The 25,331-nt window shown below is 52.1% G+C and overlaps 2 protein-coding genes across 5 annotated transcripts in view; one reads left to right on the top strand and one right to left on the bottom strand.

Annotated features, from left to right (window-relative positions):
- The window catches only part of VSIG10 (V-set and immunoglobulin domain containing 10), a 32,934-nt gene that overhangs the window by 2,900 nt on the left and 4,703 nt on the right, over positions 1-25,331 (bottom strand). For 2 of the 4 annotated variants that reach the window (XM_045585396.1, XM_045585397.1), the window contains 7 exons: positions 24,522-24,803; positions 16,625-16,927; positions 14,059-14,313; positions 4,902-5,195; positions 2,440-2,550; positions 1,926-1,941; positions 281-513 (listed from right to left, as the gene is read on the bottom strand). In XM_045585396.1, coding sequence (XP_045441352.1) covers positions 281-513; positions 1,926-1,941; positions 2,440-2,550; positions 4,902-5,195; positions 14,059-14,313; positions 16,625-16,927; positions 24,522-24,803 — 1,494 coding nt within the window. Of the gene's footprint in view, positions 1-280; positions 514-1,925; positions 1,942-2,439; positions 2,551-4,901; positions 5,196-14,054; positions 14,314-16,624; positions 16,928-24,521; positions 24,804-25,331 lie in introns of all 4 variants that reach the window. The other 2 variants (XM_036449198.2, XM_036449201.2) reach the window with 2 other exon arrangements.
- LOC123652827 (eukaryotic translation initiation factor 3 subunit G-like) lies at positions 11,886-12,972 on the top strand. The gene is given in 2 exon segments (XM_045585398.1): positions 11,886-11,965; positions 11,967-12,972. Coding segments are annotated over 2 exon segments (1,056 nt in total). The 5' UTR covers positions 11,886-11,900; the 3' UTR covers positions 12,958-12,972.

Below are 25,331 nucleotides of genomic sequence, written 5' to 3'. Positions count from 1 at the left end.
TTGACCGGAATCGAACCCGGGACCTTTCAGTCCGCAGGCCGACGCTCTATCCACTGAGCCAAACCGGTCTTAGCTGGCCTTCCTTTTCTATTCTCCTTCCGCACCATGCCGGGCCTTTCCCAGAGCTGCGCTGGTAAACGCTGACCAGTTAAATTGGTGCACTGGTAGGTGGTGATGGATTCTCAGCTTAAACTTTAACGTCTTCTCCAAAGACCCCAGCAGAGGTCTCCGCGCCCCCCTCCCCCCCAGCTCAGCGGGAACGCGCGGGGAGAACACTCACTCTGCAGAGGCGGCAGCCCGCTGGCCATCCAGTCCAGGTTGCCGTTCACCAGGGCGGTCACCCTGTGGATGTGGCCATGCTTGTGTATTTCCTTTGGGAACGCCTCCCTCTCGCTGGCTGCCTCCTCCTCCTCTTCTCCCTCCTCCTCCTCCTCCTCCTCCGCAGCATTTTCTTCCTCCTCCGCCTCTTCTTCCTCATCCACCAGAACCATGATGTCGCCCATGTCTTGCCCCCTAACCGCCAAAGGGAGAGAGAGACAGGGTCAGGAGACGCTCTGTGTCCGCTGACCAGGAAACCCTGGGTAAGATCTTGGCCGCCCCCCAGGTCACATGGGAGATTCGCCTGGCGTTTAACTGGGTGACGTCACGAGGTGACAGTGGGACTGTAACTTCCCAGGAAGCCCAGCCTCAGGTGGGAACAGATAACCTTTGCTCTCTGGGCGGGTTTGTCATCCTCCCCTGCCCTGGGGACGGTGACCTCATGGTCCCAGGCTCCTCCATTCTACTGCCCTCCCAGCACACACTCCAAAGCTCTGTTCCTCCCGAAGGGCCCTTATTTCCGCTCCACTCACTGAGGTCTCCCCGCCTCGTTAGTTAGGGCCCCGTAAATGTCTCCCCCCTGCCCCCTGAAGTCCGTCCTGAGCTACGATCCCACTGGGAGTCCTTGCCCAGGGGGTGGAGCGTGTAATCGCTCTTGGTTTGCTGCTGGTGGTGCCTCCCCAGTCGGACTGGGCGTTTCTTTAGGAAAGAAAAGCACGTGCCACAGGCCAGGGACAGGCCTGGGAGCATCACCTCCTACTTAATCCCGGGCCTCCCCCCAGGACACAGGCCACAGCGGGAAGGCGGGGGCTTGCCCTGCACAGGGCTTGGCGAGGGCAGAGCTGGATTTGAACCTAGGCCGGCTGACTCCAACGCCTTTTCCCACTGAGCCTCACTGCTCGTCCTGTGAGCAGGAAACCTGGGATGACAGGCCCCCTGGGGGGAGGAAGGGTCCTCACACACAGGCAGCAAAGCTAACATTGTCCCACGGGGGAAAAGTCCCCAAACAATAATATCTCCTCAGGAAGAATGGTGGGCTGAGAAGACCATGCCAGGCTGTTCAGGGGGAAAGAGAAACAAAGGTCCTCTGCTCCGCCCAAACCTCCCGGAACAAAGTGCAGTTCCGTTTGGGTGCCCGGTCCCTCCTGGGTGCCCTCCTGGGTGCCCTCCCGGGAGGGGCCCCACGGCGCTCAGACTAGTCCTCCCAAAGCCGCTGTGGACACGGCTCACTCATCCGTCCGCTCCTGGGAGAGCCGGGGAGGGGAGTGTGGGTGACTGGCTGACGCACACACTGACTCTGCCTCAGCGCCGCCCGGCCCGGCCCCGCTGGAAGAGGAACAGACTTTGGAGCGGCCAGGCCAGGCCAGGCCAGGCCGTTCCTCCCCGGGGAGGCTGCGGACATCCCCGGGCTCTGCTCCCTGTCCGGGAGGCGGAGATGCGCCTGCACCGCAGGGGTTCTGGAGGAGTTTGTCAATAACGGGGGAGGCCCAGCCCCGGGCCGGCCCGGCTGGCCTCAGCGGGAGTAGCTGCTCTGGTTCTGACAAAAGGAAGCCGCAGTGAAGGCAGATCCCGGACACGGTGCTGGACATGGGCTCGGGGACACTCACCTGACAGTGCTTCCCACTGCAGGGAGGAAGGAGACACAGTTACTATCAAACACCAGCAGCTCCAGCTCCCACCTTCTTACTCACTCTCCCATGGGCCAAGGAATGACAGGGGACGCCGGCCCACGGGAGAGGGGACAGGCGTTCGGGGTGACAGGGCGTTCAGGGTGACAGGGCGTCCGGGGTGACAGGTGTTTGGGGTGACGGGGCGCCCGGGGTAACGGGGTGTCCGGGGTGACAGGGCATCTGGGGTGACAGGGTGTTGGGGTGACAGGTGTTCGGGGTGACAGGGTGTCCAGGGTGACAGGGTGTTGGGGTGACAGGTGTTCAGGGTGACAGGGCGTCCGGGGTGACAGGGTGTCCGGGATGGTGCTGATGGAACATCTGGGCCCAGTGAAGAAGCCTATGGGGTGGGATTTCCAAGGGGAGCCTAACAGGGGCCTCCGATACCCCCACCCCCCAGCCACCCCCTTTCAAACAGCCCAAAGGAGAAGCAGCAGGACCGAGGAGAGCTTACGTTTCCAGCAGAGCACGGGGCTGTAATAGAGCAGGAGCCCCGAGACGATGGCCAGGCCCAGCAGGAGGAGGCTCACGATGGTGCCCACGATGCCCACGATGTTCAGGGGCTCTGCAAGGACAGTCACACTGCTGATGACCCCCCCTCCCCCGCGCACGCGCACACGCATACACACACACACACACACACACACACACACACACACGCCTGCAGCCAGCTCAGGCACGCCTCCCTCCTCCATCCTGGTCCTGTCTTATCTCAGTTTCACGATGTTGGGCGAGGCATATGACCTCTCTGTAAAGCAGGATCAGTACCTCCTCTCCCTGCCTCAGACCGTGTGGGAACCAAGTGAAGCATGCGCACACAGGCACATGGGAGCGTGAACATCTCTGTGCCCACCACACTCCAAGGCTGTCCCGAAGGCCACGGCCATTAAGAGTGCAAACAGAACGGAGAACCCAATAGCGGCCCACACAGAAAAGGACACTTCACAGGCCCCCGCATAAAAGGAAACCTGACATATGACAGATTAGTGAGAAAACAGAGGAACTGTTTGAGAAATGGGTGCTGGCAAAAACGAGGGGGGAGGGGAAGAAAAACTTGGTCCTGACCTCACACCATTCACAAAAAGCATTAAAGATTTAATTGTGGAAGGCAAGACAATAAGACATTTACTATCAATGTGATGGTTGGACAGTTAAAAAGATTTTTAAGATAAAAATTGCTAATGATATAAAAATAAATCCACGGAATCATCTACATTAAGGTAAGAATGTTTGCTAATCAGAGGGTACCATAAAGAAAGTGAGAAGGACCCACAAGGAACTGAAAGAAGACACCTCTAACATAAAACTAACAAGGAACTGGCATGCGAATCTCTAAAGAATGCTTTCATATCTCTAAGAAAGGGTCAGATATATCAAAAGATACAAATATGTATGGATTTCATAGAAGAAATCCAAGCAGCAACTAAACATGAAATAATGCTCGACCTTCTGAGTAATCAGAGAAATTCACATTAGAACCACAGTGAGGTTCCATGTTACACCTCCCTGATGGACAGAATCATAAAGCGCCCGGTGAAAATGTGGAACACGGACGCTCATAAAATACTCTGACAAATGGAAACATCTAATCGCTTCGGAAGGTAATTTGGTTGCCCCCAAAAGATAGAACATGCACATAACCTGCTATCCTTCATTTCTACTCCTTATACATATCCTAGAGAAATATTTGTCAGGGGGACCTGGTGTATATTACACACAGGAGTTGGTAAAATATTTTCATAGCAACACTGTTTGTCCATCAAAACAAAATGAAACAAACAAATCAGAAACAACACAAACATCCATCAGCAGGAAAATCAGTACGTAGTTGTGTAATAATGACACAGAGCAAAGTTATGCAGCGATGAAAAGACACACTGGGACAAAATGGAGGGTGAAAAAAGAAGTCACAAAAGACTATATTTATATGGTAACCGGCATTTTTTAAAACTCAAAACCAAAAATAAACAGCAATACTATCAATATTTAGTAGTGTGTACATATATAACAATTTTTTTTCTTAAGTCAGACATGAAATCCAGGATAGTGGTTTTTATTTTAGGAGGCCAGGATCAGACTAACACAAGGCCTACAGGCGTGGTTGCAAGATAAAATACAGGCCCTGGCTGGTTTGGCTCAGTGGATAGAGCACTGGTCCCAGGTTCAATTCCAGTCAAGAGCACATGGGTGGGTTACAGGCTCCATCCCCAGTAGGGGGCATGCAGGAAGCAGCCAATCAATGACTCTTTCTCATCATTGATGTTTCTCTCTTTTCCTCTCTAAAATCAATAAAAATATATGTTTTGTTTTTTAAAAAAAAGATAAAATACAGGATACCCAGTTAAATCTGGATTTCGATACACAACAAATAATGCTCTAGAATCAGTATGCCCTGTGCAACATTGGGGACACGCTTACACCACTTAAAGTTATTCTTTGTTCTCTGAAATGCAGATTTAAGTGTGTAGCCTGTCTTATTGGTTTTGATGCTGTTTTCTAAATCTGGCACAAAGCCTAGCGGAGACGCCAGCAGTGCTGGCCCTGACCTACATCCTAAGTGGGATGCAGTTTCCTGGGTGGGATGGTGTTCATTTTGCTATGATGCTTCACCACTTACATTATAGTTTTTACTTTTATACATTTCATATTAATATATATTTTAAATATATATTTTTTCATTATATATAGATTTATATAATAGATCGGTAGATATCCTTGGGTATATAACAGATGTTAAGCACTGTTACCATTATGCAAATATTAGAAATTTAGGACTGGACCCTCATTTTTCCCATCCATCTTGTCAAACCACAAGCAAACAGATCTGCTTCTCCCAGACGGCAGAGACCCACCCGCAGGGGCACTCCAGGCTGACGCGCTCAGACTCCCGCACTGGGCGCCTCTCCTCTCACTCACCTTTCACGCTCAGCCAGGTCGCCGCCTCCCTCACCCCCACGGGGTTCTCGGCGCGGCAGACGTAGTAGCCCTCATCCAGGGCCTGGGAGCAGTTCCGGACGGTCAGGGTGGAGCTCTGGCCCGTCTGGGAGATGACGTAGTGGCTGCTGGGCTGGATGACCACCTCGGGCTGGGTGAGGTTCCGCAGCCACAGGACCTTGGCAGAGGGGTAGGCTCCAGACACCAGGCAGGTGAGGGTCACGTTGCCCCCCACGAAGCAAGTCTTCATGGGCTCGGAGAGAAGGGAGGGGCTGCCTGGTGATCAGAAGAAGATAAAGAAAGACAAATGCTTAAGAAGATTCAAGCGGCCCTGGCCAGTTTGGCTCCGTGGATAGAGCGTTGGCCTGCAGACTGAAGGGTCCCAGGTTTGATTCCGGTCCAGGATATATGCTTAGGTTGTGGGCTCAATCCCCAGTGTAGGAGGGGGCCAATCAATGATTCTCTCTCATCAGTGATGTATCTATCTCTTCCTCTCTGAAATCAATAAAAATACATTTTTTTTAAAAAGATTCAAGCGGCCGAAACCAGTTTGGCTCAGTGGATAGAGCGTCGGTCTGCGGACTGAAAGGTCCCAGGTTGGTTTCCGAGTCAAGGGCCTGGGACCTTTCAGTCATGAACCTGGGACCCTTCAGTCATGCACATCCCCAGTGGGGGGTGTGCAGGAGGCAGCTGGTGAATGATTCTCATCGACGTGTCTAACTCTCTATCCCTCTCCCTTCCTCTCTGTAAAAAAATCAATAAAATGTACATATATATATATATATATAAATTTTAAAAAAAGATTCAAGTGGTGGCCTGAGATTTTCAAGAATATGATCTCCTTTCTAATAAAGCAACTTTAGGAATTTCTGTGCCACACCTGGTCTTTTTTTTTTTTTATATATATTTTATTGATTTTTTTTTTACAGAGAGGGAGAGAGATAGAGAGCTAGAAACGTCGATGAGAGAGAAACATCGACCAGCTGCCTCTTGCACACCCCCTACCAGGAATGTGCCCACAACCAATGTACATGCCCTTGACTGGAATCGAACCTGGGACCTTTCAGTCCACAGACCGACGCTCTATCCACTGAGTCAAACTGGTTTCGGCCACACCTGGTCTTATCTACATATATAAAAGCTAAGTGACCGGCCGGCCGTCCATACGTCTGACTGACCAACCTGTGAGTACATATGACGTGCACTGGCAGTCTATAATAATAAAAGTGTAATATGCTAATTAGACCAGATCTTCCGGATGACCTTCCAGACAAAGCTAGGACTACAAGGGCCAAAGGCAGCCGCTGTGGCTGCTGAGGGCTGAGCCCCTTGCACGAATTTTGTGCATCGAGCCTCTAGTTTAAAAAAAAAAACACTGACTCACGCATGTGCAATACATAACGCTCCCATCGAATTTCTTAATAGTATTACTCCTTTGGGAATGCCATGTCATGAATTAAAATTGAAAGTGGGTGCGATCATTATGCTACTGAGAAATCTTAGTAGTAAATGGGGTCTTTGTAATGGTACTAGGTTAATTATCAAAAGATTGTGACCTAACATAATCGAAGCTGAACTATTAACAGGACCTGAGGAAGGAGGTTGTTCTGATTCCAAGAACTGATTTGTCCCCATTTGACACTGGCCTCCCATTTAAATTAATTCGAAGACCGTTTCCTGTGACGCCAGCATTTGCAATGACTGTTAATAAGTCACAAGGACAAACTCTAGACAGAGTAAGACTATTCCTACCTGAATCCGTTTTCGGACATGGTAAGTTATGTATTGCTTTCTCTCTGTTAAAGTTAAGTTGTAAATACTTCATCACAAGGGAAATCAGTCAAGCACTCTGAAAGTGTTTTTACTCTTAATGTGGTACAAGGGAGATATTAGAATAAGTTTAATCAATTTGTCATCGTTGTTTTTATTAATGTTTTTATGTCATGTTGTTGTTTTTATAGCATGTCTTTATTGTTATATCCTGTTATTGTTTATTTATTAATCAACATATATTATTTTCATATACATTTTTCTAATTTTCTCTCATCTCTGACACTTCTATTATAGAGGAAGGGCGAATAGCGATATTAAAATATTTCTTCTAATTAACTTCCTTTCAATGTGCATGAATTCGTGCACTGGGCCTCTAATATAATAACAAATGCTAACATTTACAGAGCACTGACAATGGGTGAGACACTGTTATTCATATTAATCCAATTAGTTCTTTTAACAACCCTGCCATTAGTTCCATTTTACAGACGGGGAGACTAAGGCACGGAGAAAGTTAAATAACTGGCTCAAAGTCACACAACTAAGTAAGTGATGCAGCTAAGATTCAGGGTGACGCACTGTCCTGGTTTGGGGCTTTCAATGCGAAAACGGGGGACGTCTTGGGCAAACCCGGATGTAAGACTGGAACCCAAACAGCCAGGCTCCCATGGGCCACATTCCTTACCTCTGTGCTGTAGGCTTCTCTGTGTAACAACCACACTGAGCATATTTTTTTGAAAAAGGGCATACAGTCTGACAAGGGTGTTCAAGGAGACAATAAGGCAGCTGTACAGTTTCCTATTGCTGCTGTGACCGACGGCAGCAAACTCGGCGGCTTAAAACAAAGAAACGTATGCTTTCCCAGTTCCGGAGGTCAGAAGTCCAACGTGACATTATTGGGCTAAAAGCAAAATATCGGCAGAGCTGGTTCCTTCTGGAGCCTCCAGGGGAGAATCCATTTCCTTGTTTTCCCAGCGTCCGGAGCCACCTGCATTCCTGGGCTGGTGGCCCCTTCACATCAACCTTTTGTGTCTGTTACACCACCCACTACTGAGGGTGACCCTCCAGCCTCCCTTTGGTTAAGGCTTCTCGCGATGACATCGGGCCCATCCGGAAATCTAGGACAACCGCCCCATCTCAAATCCTCAATCACACCTGCGAAGTCCCTTTAGCCACGGGAGGTAACCTAACACGGGCTCTGCAGACCAGGAAACGGCCATGGCTGGGGGACCTGCACTCTGCCCACCCCGGTTCTGTTCTAGGCCAAAACCGGTTTGGCTCAGTGGTAGAGCGTCGGTCTGCGGACTGAAAGGTCCCAGGTTTGATTCCGGTCAAGGGCATGTACCTGGGTTGCGGGCACATCCCCAATAGGGGGTGTGCAAGAGGCAGCTGGTCGATGCTTCTCTCTCATCGACGTTTCTAGCTCTCTATCTCTCTCCCTTCCTCTCTGTAAAAAATCAATAATATATATATATTTTTAAAAAATGCCTCAGGGTGCCCGTGGCCTTGGGGCCTGAGCAGGACATGAGGATCTGTAAGGCAGGCCTCAGTGACCCATTTGCTTTCTCTGCACAAGAAACCCTTTCCCAAGACGAACACCAAATTCATCTTGGGTTGTAAGACCGTTTCCGGCAGCTGGGAGACACAGAGGGCACACTGGGTTCCCGCCTGGGAGGGTGAAATGGCACACTTCCCCTTGGCAGTTGTTCCCAGAGAGAATCTAGGGTTTCATTGCTGGCATCCCGGGTAGAAGGGTGGGGGAGGAGGAGCGGGGACAGACCAGGCCTCTCTCTGTAGGTCAACAAAAAAGAACCCCACGAACCTAGGTTTGCTCAGGACACTCACATGTTGCACCTGTTCTTGGGTCAATAGTCAGTGCCCCCTACCCGACATTGCTCAAACACACACACACACACACACACACACACACACACACCCCGTCTGTGGCTAACCCGCATTTCCTTTGGGGCCATGAAGCCAGGGCGGTGTCCAGCCTTAGTATGTTTGTACTTTGCAGGCCCCCAACTGAAGTTTGAGAAATGCCCCCGACCCCTGACCCCCGTCTTATGAAAATCAAAACAAATAATTGGCTAGTCCAGGGGTCGGCAACCTTTAAGACATAAAGAGCCACTTGGACCTGTTTTCGGAGGAAAAAAAAAAACACCTGGGAGCCGCAAAACCATTGTGACATTTAAAACAAATATAACACTGCATATATTGTTTCTTACCTTAATGCTATATACCGGATCGTGCAGAAAAAGGATTTTTTCACTTAACAAAAAGAGCCGCATGCGGCTCCGGAGCCTCAGGTTGCCGACACCTGGGCTAGTCCCTCCAAACTCCCAAAGATCATGTACATAAGTACACTTTGGACACACACAGCATTCACCCCCTCAGAAAGCTGAGTCACCCACCCATCCAAGAATTCAACGAGTTTCGCTTAAGAGGTGCTGTGTGCCAGGGTGGGGTCAGGGGTCAGGGGTCAGGGGTCGGGGGGAGGGGGATGCAAAGGCCTCCGAGATCTGCGAGAGACGGACCACACATGCTGGGTCCTTGACATGCTGGGCTGGCCATGCAGCTCATCATGGGTTGCGTTGGGTTTTTGTTTGTTTTTAGTTCAGGGACCTACGTGCTGTTTGAAGAGAGAGATGAGCGGCAGGACTCCCCAAAAGTACTATTTCTCATGATTTTGGGGAGCTACGCTGTTCTGCATCCCTAAGGTGGACATCGACGTTACTTCTCAACGACTTACCAGTCCCCCCAAGTGAATGATGAGCCGTGTACCCCTCTGCCCCAAGGGCCTTGCTACTGGAAGGGGGGTCTGTGGACCAGCAGCAGCAGCACGTGCTGGGAACTGATTAGAAATGCAGAGTCTCGGGCCCCCCTCAAACCCAGAGAGTCCGAAGTTGCATCATTCCTAGGTCCCCAGGTGACTTGTGTGCATCAAGGCTTGAGAAGCGGTGGGCTCGAGTGCCCGTGAGGGAACAGGGGAAAACTGGACCATGTCAGAGTGCGGAAGGTTCCAGGTGCTGTGTCTGCTTCCTAGAATTCGGAAACCTGTCAGCTCCCTTCTCCAGAAGCATTGCCTAATCCTGAGCACTCACAGGGTGGGGCAGGCGTAGGTCTCTAGTTGTTTGTATGGAAAATAATACAATGCTAAGCAAACAATAATACCAGATGTCACAAAGCCATGTCCTAACGAGCAAACAGGAAGAGCCTAAAAGAAGAAGGGAGCATTGACTGTCAGGAGGAGCTGTGGGGAGTGACACTCGCACCGTCTTTCCAGAGGGACTGCCCTGGGTGCAGGGCTGCTCTCTGGGGGAAGGGGATTTCCTGGAATGAGGTCGTGGTGACAGCGTTGTGAACATACGAAGCGAACAAGCCAACCCTGGGTCAGCCCTGGCCGGGGTGACCCAGCTGGTCAGACATGGAGAGGCTGCCCGTCTGATTTCTGCTCGGGGCACATGTCCAGGCTGCAGGCTGGGTCCCTGGTAAGGGGAATGCAGAAAGCAGCCCATCCCTGTTTTGCTCTCACTTTGATGTTTCTCTCTCCCTCTCCCCTTCTCTCTCTAAATATCCATCAACTAATTTTTAAAAACCACTGAATGAATACATTTTATTTTTTTTAAATATATTTCATTGATTTTTTTTTACAGAGAGGAAGAGAGAGGGATAGAGAGAGAGAAACATCGATGAGAGAGACATCGATCAGCTGCCTCTTGCACACCCCCTACTGGGGATGTGCCCGCAACCCAGGTACATGCCCTTGACCGGAATCGAACCTGGGACCTTTCAGCCTGCAGGCCTACGCTCTATCCACTGAGCCAAACCGGTTTCGGCTGAATGAATACATTTTAAAATAGTAAAGTTTATGCTATGTAAATTATATCTCATTTTTAAAGTTTGCAAAAAGCCGCTTGCTAAGCCCTGTTCCAGTACAGAAAGTAAGTCTTGGTCTGCCCATTGCCCCGGGCCAGGCACAGTCTCTGACACAGAGGGCCCTGGGCCATGTCTGCTTACTGCCCTTGGAATAGCACGTGACCAGGAAAACAAGCACCTCCTGGCACAGCCAGCTCAGCCCGGCACCTCTGAAGACGATCCTGGTAAACCACGAGGAAAATCTCACCACGGCCGATAAAACCCAACCCGCCCAGGGCCTTGCGCACCCATGGTGTTAGTTTCCAGAGCTGTTACAATACAGCCACTGGGTGGCTTAAAGCAACAGGCCGTCTCTACAGCTCAGAAAGTCAAAAGTTCATAATCAAGGTATCAGCAGGCCTGGTTCCTTTAAAGGTGCTGATGGAGACACTACCCCATGCCTCTCCCTTAGTTTCTGTTTGATTGGCAGTCATTGGCATTCCTTGGCTTGTAGATGCATTATGAACCTCTGCCTCCATCATCATCAGGTGTTCTCCCTGTGTGTTCATGTCCAAATTTTCCTCTCTTTATAAGGATGCCAGCCATTAAATAGGGCCCACCCTCATCCAATATGACGTATGACCTCATCTTACCATAACAACATCTGCAAGGACCCTTATTCCATAGGTACCTGGGTTAGGACTTGAAACAACTTTCTTGGGGGACACAATTCAACCCACCACACCCACCAAGGCTCATCGGTACCTCAAGCACAATGCTCTGGCTACACTGATCTTCTCTAAGTACCTCAAATGCCGAGTATGTTTCCATCTCAAGACATCTGCCTTTGCTGTCCTCTCTGCCACAAGTACTCAACCCTCAGTCAACTTCACCCGGTCAACTCCTTCTCGTCCTGGAAGTCTCAGCTCAAAAACTGTACAGACTGGGGTAAAAGTAGGTCTACAGTTATTCATATGGAAAATAATACAATCTCTATATATAAAAGCTTAAATGACCGTTATGACCTGTTGACCAAACACTCAATGCAGGAGCTGCCCCCTGGTGGTCAGTGTACTTTCCCAGCCAATCTCCTGTAGTCTCTTCCTCTCCCTCCCTTGCTCCACCCTCTCTCTCCTCCCCTCCCCCACTGGGCCAGCCTGGATCACCAGCCAGGCCAAGGGACCCCAGCCATACATGAATTCGTGCACCAGGCCTCTAGTAATTAATAAACAATAATACAAGAATACACTCCGTGTTTTCATACTCACACCTGTAAACCACTTTGCTCAACCCTGTCTTACTGCCCCAAGGAGACCTCCCTAACACCTTCCCTAAAAGAGACTCTCTTGAATGCCCACTGGGGACTTTGATTCGAAACCCAGCTGGGCCGACCAGGCAGAGGAGGAGGGAGAGGACAACCAGCGAGCTCCTTAAGGGGATCCCTTTGGCCACTGGCGACATGAGCCCAGAGCCTGAGCGACTGCCAGGAGCTCCACTTCCAGCACCCAAGGACATCATCAATGGAAACATCAAGACAGTAACCGAGTACAAGATAGATGAAGATAGCAAGAAGTTCAAGATTGTCCGCACCTTCAGAATTGAGACCCGGAAGGCCTCAAAGGCAGTTGCAAAGAGGAAGAACTGGAAGAAGTTTGGGAACTCAGAGTTTGGCCCACCGAGGCCCAATGTGGCCACCACCACAGTCAGTGAGGATGTGTCCATGACTTTCATCACCAGCAAGGAGGATCTGAACTGCCAGGAGGAGGAGGACCCAATGAACAAGCCCAAGGGCCAGAAGATCGTGCCCTGCCGTGTCTGCAAGGGCGACCCCTGGACCACCCGCAGTCCCTACAAGGACACGCTGGGGCCCATGCACAAGGAGCTGGCTGAGCAACTGGGCCTGTCCGCCGGCGAGAAGGACAAACTGCCTGGAGAGCGGGAGCCGGTGCGGGCGGCCCAGAGCAAGACAGGGAAGTACGTGCCACCGAGCCTGCGGGACGGGGCCAGCCGCCATGGGGAGTCCATGCAGCCCAGCCGCAGAGCTGATGACAATGCCACCACCCGCGCCACCAACCTGCCAGAGGACACCCGTGAGACAGACCCGCAAGAGCTCTCCAGACCCTTCGGCTCCATCTCCCGCCTCTACCTGGCGAAGGACAAGACCACTGGCCAGTCCAAGGGCTCTGCCTTCATCAGCTTCCACCGCCGTGAGGACGCCGCCCGCGTCATTGCCCGAGTGTCCGGCTTTGGCTACGACCGCCTCATCCTCAACGTCGAGGGGGCCAAGCCACCCGCCATCACTGCTGCTGCTGTTTGGCACCTGGCCCTAGGGTCCTGTGGCTACAGAAGGCGACCTCTACAAGGAGGGAACACCAAGGGCAATAAAAAAAGCTCCAACTGCTGCTGAAACCGGTTTGGCTCAGTGGTAGAGCATCGGTCTGCGGACTGAAAGGTCCCAGGTTCGATTCCAGTCAAGGGCATGTACCTTGGTTGCGGGCACATACCTGGTAGGGGGTGTGCAAGAGGCAGCTGGTCGATGTTTCTCTCTCATCGACATTTCTAGCTCTCTATCTCTCTCCTTTCTTCTCTGTAAAAAATCAATAAAATATATTTTTAAAAAAACATTAAAAAAAGCTCCAATTGCAAAATAAATAAATAAATAAATAAAGAGACTCTCTTACAAATACCATTATATTCTCATAATCATTCTCACCATCTGAACCTATCTTATTTATTGTATTTTTTTTGTCGTCTTCCCACCTGCACACCACCCAGATTTTAAGCTCTGTAAAAGAGGAATAGTAATGTGTCCAGAAATTCTTCGACACTTCTCCCTTCAAACAGTGTTGCCTTAAAAAAAAAAGAAAATAGTACTTAATGTCCCCCACTCTCCTTGAAAGTGAAGCCAGACTGAGTGACTCGCTCAATGAACAGAACGTGGTGCGCGGGAAGCCACCTGGCTGGAGGCTCGGTCATAAAAAGGTACCATCCACCTGGCTTAACCTTCCTGCATCACCTGCTCTGGGGGAAGCCGGCCGCCATGCTGTGAGGACGCGCACGGGGCCCTGTGGAGCGTCCCACCCAGAGAGGAGGCGGCCTGCCAGGTGGGAGAGTGAGAGCCTTCGGGTGACGTCAGCCCTCCCGGCGAGGCCTGCAGCCAAGACCCAGGCATGGTGGATCCCAGACACACCCTCCCCACCGCGCCCTCTGGGAATTCCTGACCCACTGAGATCCTGAGATGGTAAGTGATTGGTTGTTTTAAGCCATTAAGTTTGGGGGTGATGTGTTACGTACGGGAGATCGCTAATAAAAAACCTTGTTTGTCTTGTTCCCTGGCCCATCTCCAGCACCTAGAAACTGCCTCGTGTACAGGGTGCTCAATTAATATAGCTCAGCCTAGGACCAAGGAGCTTGGTTAAGCTTCCAAGGCTGAAAGGAAGGCATCAAACGGCTCTCCCAGAGGAAGGCGGGTGGACCCCAACCCCGGGCCAAGGCACGCCAGACTCACGGATCTGCACCGCGCAGCTGGCTCCCAGCTCCGGCCCTGCTATGTGGCTCCCGACGCACTTGAACTTCTGGCCATCTGACAGCCGGGACCGGTTCAGCGTCTCCAACTTGGACGTCCCCACAACCACGCCTCCTGGCTCTTCTGTCCACAGGAAGTTAGGGTCCGGGTACCCCCCGTCCCAGCGGCAGGTGAGCTGCAGCAGGAGCGGGCTTGGTGACATCTCTGCCCAGCACTCGAGGTCTGACACAGGGGGAGCTGCAAGACACCCGAGGGAGCCTGGGCTTACTCCCAACGCCGAGGTCAGCACCGGGCTGGCCCGCAGAGCTGGGAGCAGGGACAGCGGGGTACCGTGCTCAGCTCCTGGCACAGATGAAGGCCAGACGGCAGCCAGGTTTCCTCTGCTGGGGGCTCCGTCTGACTTATCTTTGTGTTTCTCACTAACTGCGTGTGGCTTTATACGTTTAAACTAACAAAATAAAATGGCCAATTTAGTTCCTCCATCACACCACCCCATTTCAAGCGCTCACTGCACATGGTAGGTGGTTATTAGACTACACAGTACAGAACATTTCCATTATCATGGAAAGTTCCAGTAGACAGTTTTGGTGCCTAGAGGGGGTACTGGTGGGACTTACTCCCACCCCCAACATAGACTTCCTGTTTACCATGTGCACGTATTACTAAAAACACAACATTTTAACAAGTTACAGACCTATAAATCCAATGTAATGCTGAAACCGGTGTGACTCAATGGATAGAGCGTTGGCCTGCAGCCTGAAAGGTCCCAGGTTCGATTCCAGTCAAGGGCATGTACCTTGGTTGCGGGCATATCCCCAGTTAGGGGGGGAGCAGGAGGCAGCTGATCGATATTTCTCTCTCATCGATGGTTCTCTCTATCCCTCTCTCTTCCTCTCTGTAAAAAATCAATAAAATATATTTTAAAAAAAAAGAAAGAAAAGAAAACAGACAGCCATGAGCTAGGCAGGGACCTCCCTCTGTGGCTCACAGGGATGCTGGGCCTCACGTAGCAGCAATTTACAGTGTTTCCCAAAGTGTGGTACACGTCCCCCCAGGGGTACAGGAAGAGTTTGGTGGGGGTACGCGTTGTACCGGAGTGTGGTGGGGGTATGCACTGCACTGTGCTTAGTTGTGCCTAATTCTACGTTCTCATGAGGACGAGGGGTACTCAGTGTTATGAAAATTATAGAAGGGGTACACATATGTCTAAAGTTTGGGAAACACTGGCCTAGAAGAGGCGGCTCCCTCCCCAGCCCGCAGCCCGGGATGTGTGTGCACACGCTGCAGAGGGAGCTGCAAAAGCATGTGGGGACACATGCAGCAGGCCAGCCTGTGGGACAGAGGACAAGGCGCACACGGGGTTCACACAGGGGGTTCACACATGGGGGGGTCACACGAGGGTTCACACAGGGGTTCACACAGGGGGGTTCACACACGGGGTTCACACAGGGGGGTTCACACAGGAGGGTTCACACACGGGATTCACACAGGAGGGTTCACAAGGGGTCACACAGGGAGATTCACACAGGGGAGTTCACACAGCGGGGTCACAGGAGGGTTCACAAAGGGGGGTTTCACAGGGGGTCACACAAAGGGGTTACACAGGGGGTCACACAGGGGGGTCACACACGGGATTCACACAGGGGAGTTCACACAGGGTGGCTCACACAAGGGGGTCACACAGGGGGGCCACCCAGGGGGGTCACACAGGGGGGTTACACAAGGGGTTCACACAGCGGAGTTCACACAGGGGTTCACACAGCGGGGTCACAGGAGGGTTCACAAAGGGGGGTTTCACAGGGGGTCACACACGGGAGTTCACACAGCGGGTTCACACAGGGGAGTTACACAAGGGGCTCAAACAGAGGAGTTCACACAGGGGGCTCACACACGGGGGTCACAGGGGGTCACACAGGGGGCTCACACAGGGGGTCACACAGCGGGGTCACACAGGGGGGTTCACACAGGGAGGTTCACACAGCAGAATTCACACAGCGGGGGGTCACACGGGGGGTTCACACAGGGGGGTTCTCAGGGGGTCACACAGGGGTGTTCACATAGGGGAGTTCACACAGGGGGTCACACAGGGGGTTCACACAGCGGAGTTCACACAGGGAGTCACACAGTGGAGTTCACACAGGGGGCTCACACAGCAGGGTCACACAGGGGGGTTACACAAGGGGCTCACACAGAGGAGTTCACACAGGGGGCTCACACACGGGGGTCACACAGGGGGCTCACACAGGGGGGTCACACAGGGAGGTTCACACAGGGGAGTTCACACAGGGGAGTTCACACAGGGGGGTCACACGGGGGGGTTCACACAGGGGGGTTCTCAGGGGGTCACATAGGGGTGTTCACATAGGGGAGTTCACACAGGGGGTCACACAGGGGGGTTCACATGGGGGGTTCACATAGGGAAGTTCACACAGGGGGTCACACAGCAGAGTTCACACAGCGGAGTTCACACAGGGGGCTCACACAGGGGGCTCACACAGCAGGGTCACACAGGGGGCTCACAGGTCAGAGGGAGGAGGGGTGCTCTCACCGTAGACCAGGAGCTCGGTGGTGGTGCTGCGCTGCCGGCCGCTGAGCGGGTTGCGGGCGCGGCAGGTGTAGTTGCCCTGCAGGTTCGGCGACATGAGGAGCAGCGAGAAGCCGCTGGCCGTCCAGTTGCTCCCGAAGGGCTCAGGCCTGGACCCCGGGGCCTGGAACCACCACTCGACCAGGGGCGGCGGCCGGGAGCTGCTGGCGCAGCCGAAGTCCACGCGGGAGCCCCGCACGGCAAAGCGGGTGCCGTTGGGGAGGGAGCCCGTGGAGGAGACGTTCACCGCCAGCTGGTCCGGGCCGCCTGCGACGACAGGGGGCGGGTCACAGGAGCCCCTGACCGGCTTCCACCAGCTCCCACCAGCCTCACCAGCTCCCACCAGCCTCACCGGCTCCCACCGGCTCCCACCAGCCTCACCGGCTCCCACCGGCTCCCACCAGCCTCACCAGCTCCCACCGGCCTCACCGGCTCCCACCGGCCTCACCGGCTCCCACTGGCTCCCACCGGCCTCACTGGCTCCCACCGGCCTCACCGGCTCCCACTGGCCTCACCGGCTCCCACCAGCTCCCACCGGCTCCCACCGGCTTCACCGGCTCCCACCGGCCTCACCGGCTCCCACCGGCTCCCACCGGCCTCACCGGCTCCCACCGGCTCCCACCGGCTCCCACTGGCCTCACCGGCTCCCACCGGAACAAAGGCTCCGCTAAGTGCCCTGGCACTTTCTCTCATTAACCCCCAGCGGTTCTGTCTGATTGACAGAAGAAAGAGTGCAAATCGCTGCATTTGAAGAACACTGGTGAGTAGAAAGTTCATCTGTGCACTAAAGAGTTAGCACAGCCGAAACCGGTTTGGCTCAGTGGATAGAGCATCTGCCTGAGGACTGAAAGGTCCTGGGTTCGATTCAGGTTGGGGGCATGTACCTTGGTTGCAGGCGCATCCCCAGTGGGGCGGGGCGTGCAAGAGGCAGCTGACCAGTGTTTCTCTCTCATCGATGTTTCTAACTCTCTATCCCTCTCTCTTCCTCTCTGTAAAAAATCAACAAAATATATTTAAAAAAGAGTTAACACAGCAGGCCTGAGACTGTTCCCAGAAAGGCCAGCTTGCGGGGTGACCGGGAACGTGGATGTCAGGGGGTTCCCACCACCCCCAGAACTGATGAGAGCGTGGCTCACTGCGCCTACACTGCAGGGACAGACAATGTGGTTCACAGCGAACCCCAGCTTTCCTTCTGAGAGTCTAGGGTTTGGCTGGGTACATGCTAGAGGAGGCCAGAGGGACCGGCCCTCAATAAAAACTCAGGGTGCAGCCCTAGCTGGTTTGGTTCAATGGCTGGAGCGTCGACCTGGGGACTGAAGGGTCTTGGGTTCGATTCCAGTCAAGGGCACATGCCTAGGTTGTGGGCTCGATCCCCAGTAGGGGGCGTGCAGGAGGCAACCTGTTAATGACTCTCTCTCTCATCATTGATGTTTCTATCTCTTTCTCCCTCTCCCTTCCTCTCTGAAATCAATAAAATATATATTTTTAAAAACAAACAAAAAAACTCAGGGTGCAGAGTCCCTAATGGCTCCTGGTAGACAGCGTTTCACGGGTGCTGCCACAAGGAAATAAGCGCGTCCTGGGGCGAGGACTCTAGGAAGCTCCTGCTCTTCGCTGGACTTCACCCCAATAAAGGGCGCAGGCGCCTTCCCCTTCACTGATCCGGCTTTGTGAACCTTTGCCGTGACCATGACACATGCTGAGTCCTGTGAGAACCCCCCCCACCCCCCGCACAACTCCACCCTCAACGGCAAACTGCTCAACCCCTCCCAGCCTCCGCTGCCTCGTCTGTGAAGTGGGGGTGCCACCAGAACCCGCCTGGTGGGGTGGTGGTGCCGATTACAGGAGTTAGTCTAGCTCAGTGTTTCCCAACCTTCTCTCATGATGAGAATCACCTGGTGGAGTTGTTAAAACACAGATTCCTGAATCCCAACTAAGAAGTGCTAAACTAGAATTTTTGAGAACATATAGGTAAAATTGTATACTTAACTAGTGCTCTAAGACAGGTTTTATATACAGAGCACTAAGTTAGGTATGCAATTTTACCTATATGTTCTCAAAAATTCTAGTTTAGCACTTCTTAGTTGGGATTCAGGAATCTGTGTTTTAACAACTCCACCAGGTGATTCTCATCATGAGAGAAGGTTGGGAAACACTGGTCTAGCTCAGCACCCGGAACAATGCCTGACTGTGGGGAGCACGTGATGAATGCTGCGTCTTACCTTCATTCCCCTCCCATCTCTGAACTCTCTTGCCCCCAGAAATGCCCTCCGGAGGCACTGCGGGTACCCAGCGCCCCTAAGATGCCACGTCGCCTTGAGGAAAAGAATATATCCAACACCTACTTACACTCCCGTCATGCTGGGGTTTAGGAGTCCAGGAAGGGCAACGCTAGGCCGAAGGAATGAAACTATGACTACAGGAAATTCTGAGCAGAAATAGGCCAGCGGGGAAAATTACTGGGGGGAGGAAAAGGCTTTTTTCCAGAGCCCCTCACCAGACAGCATCTATTTCATTTACACCTGGAGCCACGGTATAAACACTAGAAATGGTGGGATTCTGAGGCCAATACCCTTGACCATATGCTTGTCAAGCTGGGGCTGGTTCCTAAGAGTCTGGGCGATCTGTCAGAATCATGTCGCCTCCCACAGAGGGCCTGGGGGCGGGGAGGGGGAGTGATCCTGTGGTGTGGGAGGTGCTCAGCTGTCCCATTCACTTCGGCTGGCTAGCTGGTTAGGTATGTGGACCAGCAGGTCCGAGGGAGTGCCCACGGTTGGCAGACACCCAGCTAAGCACAGAGTGCCTCCAAGGTCCCGGAAGCCACGCCTGGGCAGTAAAGATAGTGCGTTAGACTGGCCAGCCAGGACTTTCAAACTGGGGTCTCACGGGCCCCGGCAGCCGGGCATGGACAGTGTGGACTCCCAGAAACTAGCCGGGGAGGAGCTTCTGGCCAGCACAGTTCTCGGCAAGAAATGGAGTTGGATACAGGCAATAGATGAGAAGGACGCAAATGGAAGAGCTCAAACAAAAAGTTAAATGACCCGAAACCGGTTTGGCTCAGTGGATAGAGCGTCAGCCTGCGGACTGAAAGGTCCCAGGTTCGATTCCAGTCAAGGGCATGTACCTTGGTTGTGAGCACATCTCCAGTAGGAGGTGTGCAGGAGGAGCTGATGGTTGTTTCTCTCTTATAGATGTTTCTAACTCTATCCCTCTTCCTCTCTGTAAAAAATCAGTTTTATATATATATATATATATATATATATATATATATATATATATATATATATATATATATATACACACACACACACACATATATATATAAATGAAATGCCCTGACAAGTGTGGATCAGTTGGTTGGGCATCTTATCAAGGCCTTGGTCAATGTCAGTTTCAGGTCTTGACTCTTTGTGGGATGGATGCCTTAGTCTAGTAGTTATGAGCTTGTACTCTGAATTCAGACAGACCTGGATGTAAATCCTACAGCAGCTTCTAAATGGATTACCTTAGGAAAGTGTCCGCCCTTCTCATTCTCACTTTCTTGCCCTTTTTTTATGAGATGAAAAGAACAGGAATAACTTCTACCACTGGGTTTTCGAAGGATCCAATGAGATGCCCCGAAGCCTGGTGTCTGACCTGAGGTCAGCCGTCTAGAGGTTTCTATCTGATGATATTGGTAAAGGTGCACCTGCAGATGGATTCTGGACCACACACTGGCAGCAGATGCCCACTGTCTGTTTTTATCTGGGCCACAAGCTAAGCATGGTTTTTATTTATTATTATTTTTTTAAATATATTTTATTGGTATTTTACAGAGAAAGGGAGAGGGATAGAGAGTTCCATCGATGAGAGAGAAACATCCATGAGCTGCCTCTCCTGCACACCCTCTACTGGGGATGCGCCCGCAACCAAGGTACATGCCCTTGACTGGAATCAAACCCAGGACCCTTCAGTCCACAGGCCAATAAGCATGGTTTTTACAGATGGACATCCGCAATTGATTTGATGAGGGAGAACACGAACTCTGAAACCCAATTAAGTGTAATGTTATCTCCTCCAGAAAGAATTCTGTCCTTCTCATTAATACGTAGGCCTGCACTACCAAAAAAAAGCACTCAATTATCACTACACTTTGAATTTTTTCAATAATATGATGTAAAAGATGGTTTTCTTTCTTTTTATATAAGTATTTACGTATATAATATCCTCAATTTTGCCCATTGGCCCATAACACCTGAAATATTTATCATCTGGATCTCTATAGAAAAGGCTTGACTCCTGTTCTAGAACCATCTAGCACTGCTGCTGCCTTCCTCTTCTCTGCTGCATTCTTTATATATATATATATATATATATATATATATATATATATATATATATTATTGATTTTTCACAGAGAGGAAGGGAGAGGGACAGAAAGCTAGAAACATCGATGAGAGAGAAACATCGACCAGCTGCCTCCTGCACACCCTCTACTGGGGATATGCCCACAACCAAGGTACATGCCCTTGACCGGAATTGAATCTGGGACCCCCCCAGTCCGCAGACTGACGCTCTATCCACTGAGCCAAACCGGTTTTGGCTCTGCAGTCATTCTTGACATAGAGTTCACCTCTCTCCTTTCCCCATAACTACAGGTCGGCCTCAAATGGTTAGTCTGCACCTCGGGCGCCCACATAAAGGGAGACTCCATCTCCGCGGTGGGTTCCTCGCCAATAGGAGAAGCGGCCTTCAGACATTTACTCTCGTTCCCGGCACTTTTACCTGAAAACGATCTAAGAATCCACTGGGTAGCTGCTAGCCAGTGGCACATTGATACTTCTCCTGCAGGATAAGATCCCGGGAAAACTTACAGAAACTGTTTTCATGTCACTTTTGGAGACGGAACAAAGACGCAAACACAACCACCCCACGGCCCCCCGACCTCCCCAGGGATGTGGATTCTGGCCAAAGAGTAGGGACCCGTGGCTGCTTCTGATGAGCTTGGCAAGAATCGGACGAACCCACCTCTGGGCGGGGATCACCCGTCTTCCATGGGGGTCAGGGATCTGTCCTCAGGGTGCCCCGCAGTCCTCCCCCTGGGACCTCAGGCTGTGGTGAGGCCCAGTGCCACCACCGCCAGCAGAGAATGAGAGCCAACGGGATGGGCCCCGTGAGCGAGGGAAGCAGGGGCTTTCCTGAGCCTCTGTCTCCAGGAAGTCTGGAGTGACAGCCACTCCTCCACCCTCCAAACCCCACCTACATCACCGGGCTCCTGATCCACAGGCTCCGGTCCCGTCCCCTCCCTGCACACCGGCGTGGCCTGAGGAAAGCAGACGAGCCTGGCTCTGTGCACCCTCATGGCGGCCTCTCACAGGGAATCTCCAGCGGGATCGCCCGGCTCCCCAAGGCAGGGAGATGCTATCCTGAGAGAAGCACAAAGTCTACCGGGACGTGTTGAGGTCGGTGCCCCCGTCCCCGCTCCTCCGGCCTGTCTGCAGGCAGAGGCACAGCTGTTCCCACCTCACACCCCCCCAGTCTGGAGGCAGGAGGGGCTGGGGGAGTCAGTGACATCAACTGCCATGAACTGCTCTGGACCCTGGGATCCCTGTACCCCCAATCCTAACAGCACCCCTTACGTTAACCGGTATCAGCGCGGGGACTTTTTGTCCTGAGACGAATAACAAGAATTACATCGTAGCCCTGACCGGTTTGGCTCAGTGGATAGAGCATCGGCCTGCGGACTGAAGGGTCCCGGGTTCAATTCCGGTCATGGGCATGTACCTTGGTTGCAGGAGGCAGCTGATCAGTGCTTCTCTCTCATCGATGTTTCTAACTTTCTATCCCTCTCCCTTCCTCTCTGTAAATAATAATAATAATAATAATAACCAATAAAATATATGTATGTTTGTTTAAAAAAAAAAAAAGAATCACCTGTGGTGCCCATTCCAGACAGGCTGCCTCAGCCCAGGTGTCCGGAAACCCTGACTCCTAGAAGGCAGCCTCGCCCAGCGCCCACTCTCGCTCCCAGCCACCAGCGCTGGCTGTGGGTCGGGCACTCCGTGTGCCCAGATCTCACGGGTCCCCTCTCCCCCCTGACGTGGCTGATAGCCGAGTCCCGTGCGCAGAGATCCCGGCGGAGGAGGGAGACGCGGCCGCCCTCACTCCGCGGCTTTGCGCTCCGCAGCCCCACCCTCCAGTCACACTCGCAGATAACAACCCGCCACATCTCCAGTATTCTCCCCCGGGCACGCAGGGCCGTGTGAGAATGTTCCCAAACGTTCCTCCTGAGGAGACTCGGTCATCAGCCATGTCAGGGGAGAGAGGGGACACATGAGATCTGGGCACACAGAGTTCCCGACCCACAGCCAGCCGGTGGCGGCGGGAACCTGAGAGGCACTTTTCCCCACAGGAATCCCATCACCTGAGCGGATCGGAGCGCCGTGGGCCAACGCATCCTGGGAGTCCAGCCCTGCGCAGGGTTCCCTCCTGCACGGGTGCAGTGGGTCTGTGCTCAGGCTCCGCAGACGGTACCGTGAGGGCCGGACGAGTTCAATGACTTCCCCGCGGTCACAGAGACAGCAGCCAGCGGGACGCAGGTTTACACCTTGCGCACCTGCCCCACCTAGAACGTCGGCTCCGGGCGGGTGGGGACCTTGTCCCCTGGCCCAGTGCCTACCACATGCCTGGCATCAGGCTCCCGGCAAAGACACGCCGAGTAAAGGAAGGAGTAAACGCCGTACTTTACAGATGAGGAAACTCAGGGAGCAGCCACGTGAGCGGGTGGGTATTCCTACTGAACTGCACAGCAAGCTTCTTCCGTGAAGAGGACAGAGGATACATAGCGGAGGCCTCGCAGGCCACACAGTCTGTGTCACAGCCACTCAGCGCTGCTGTCGCAGTGCCAAAGGCAATGAATATGTAAATGGACAAGCGTGGCTGTGATCCAATAAAACCTCACTTACGGGCCCTGAGATCTGAATTTCATATAATGCCGAAACCGGTTTGGCTCAGTGGATAGAGCGTGGGCCTGCAGACTTGAAAGGTCCCAGGTTCGATTCCGGTCAAGGGCATGCACTTGGTTGTGGGCACATCCCCAGTGGGGGGCGTGCAGGAGGCAGCTGATCGATGATTCTCTCTTATCGATGTTTCTAACTCTCTATCCCTCTCCTTTCCTCTCTGTAAAAAATCAATAAAATATATATTTTTTTAAATAATAATTTTCCTATGTCATAGATATTACTCTTCTTTTGATTCCCCCATCACCAAATGTAAGATAGTATGGCAAAACAAAAATAGGCAGCAGATTGGATAAGGCCCACAGGCTGTACTTTACCAACAACATGGTCTAAAATCATGCATGCATATGGACGCTACTTCTGGAAAGCACAGTAGTAACAGCAGCTCATGCTCAGCCCTGTGCTAAGCACCACAACTAAGAGTGCATACCTGGTAAGGTATGCCATGTATTATCCCCACCTAATACATAAAAAAAAAAAAAAGCTCAGTGATATCAAGCTCCTTATTAAAAATGATAAGTGACAGCCATAGGACTGGAACTCAGGTAGTCTAACTCGATTATGTTGTACCCTGACTTTGCTGTATAATAAAATGATATTAACAACAAGCTCAACGGAACAGCTAGCTATTACGCCAGGAAACATTTACAGCACTTTATACAGGTCGACTGGCATCTATTCACCACGCAGTTCTACGCGGAAAAGAATTCTTTTTATCCCCATTTTACAGATGAGAAAACACAGGCGCAAGAGGTCACTCAGCTTGCAGGTGGCAGAGCCCAGAATGACACCCAGGCCATGGCCTCCTGTCCACTGCTCTGTGCGCCGCACCCGCGGGTCCCAGGCCCTCCCACTGCACTTACTGGCCACCTGCAGCCACACGTGGAACCACCGAGTCTCGTTCAGGGCCTCCCAGCAGGTGTAGTTGCCCTCGTCCTGCAGGCTCAGCGCCTCGATGCGCAGGGAGCTGGCGTTCACCAGGGAGAAGCGGGGCTGGGCTGGCGGGCGGCTGGCATTGGAGGACAGGAGGAAGACGGGCTCCGAGTCATTCCGGTACCAGGTCACCGGGCCCCTGGTTGCCGAGATGTTGCCGCAGGGCAGAGTCACGTTGTCATGAACCTCTCCGATGACTACAGCCTCTAGGCCTGCACAAGGGAAGGTCCAGCTATTACTACCTTTATTGGTATCTGAACCACCTCCTTTTTTGCACGGTCCCTCCACATTAGCAGTTTTTTTAAAAAATCAGCTGTAGGTTTTTGAGACGCAATAACACACAGAGTCCCCACCCTGTTGGGACGGTTGGCCAGTAGTTGACATGAACCACAAACAAAAGCACAATTAAGATACCTGCCACTTCACAGCCACTAACATGGCTAAAATCAAAGACAATAATAAGTGTTGGCGAAGATGTGGACAAACGGGAACTCATACATTGTTGGTAGGATTTTTAAATGCTGCATCTACTAGGAAGACAGTTGGGCATTTTCACATAAGACTAAAGTTACCGTGTGACTCAGCGATTCCACTCTGAGGTGTCTACCGAACAGAAATGAAAACGTATGTCTACACAAAAACGTGTATGTGCATGCTCACAGCAGCATTATTCATAATGGCCAAAAGGCAGAACCAAAGGCTCATCAACTGGTGAATGAATAAATACAATGTGGTATATC

This window comes from Pipistrellus kuhlii, unplaced genomic scaffold (assembly GCF_014108245.1).
Source record: "Pipistrellus kuhlii isolate mPipKuh1 unplaced genomic scaffold, mPipKuh1.p scaffold_m20_p_20, whole genome shotgun sequence".
NCBI classification, from domain to species: domain Eukaryota; kingdom Metazoa; phylum Chordata; class Mammalia; order Chiroptera; family Vespertilionidae; genus Pipistrellus; species Pipistrellus kuhlii.
This window is presented reverse-complemented; position numbering and strand designations above follow the sequence as displayed.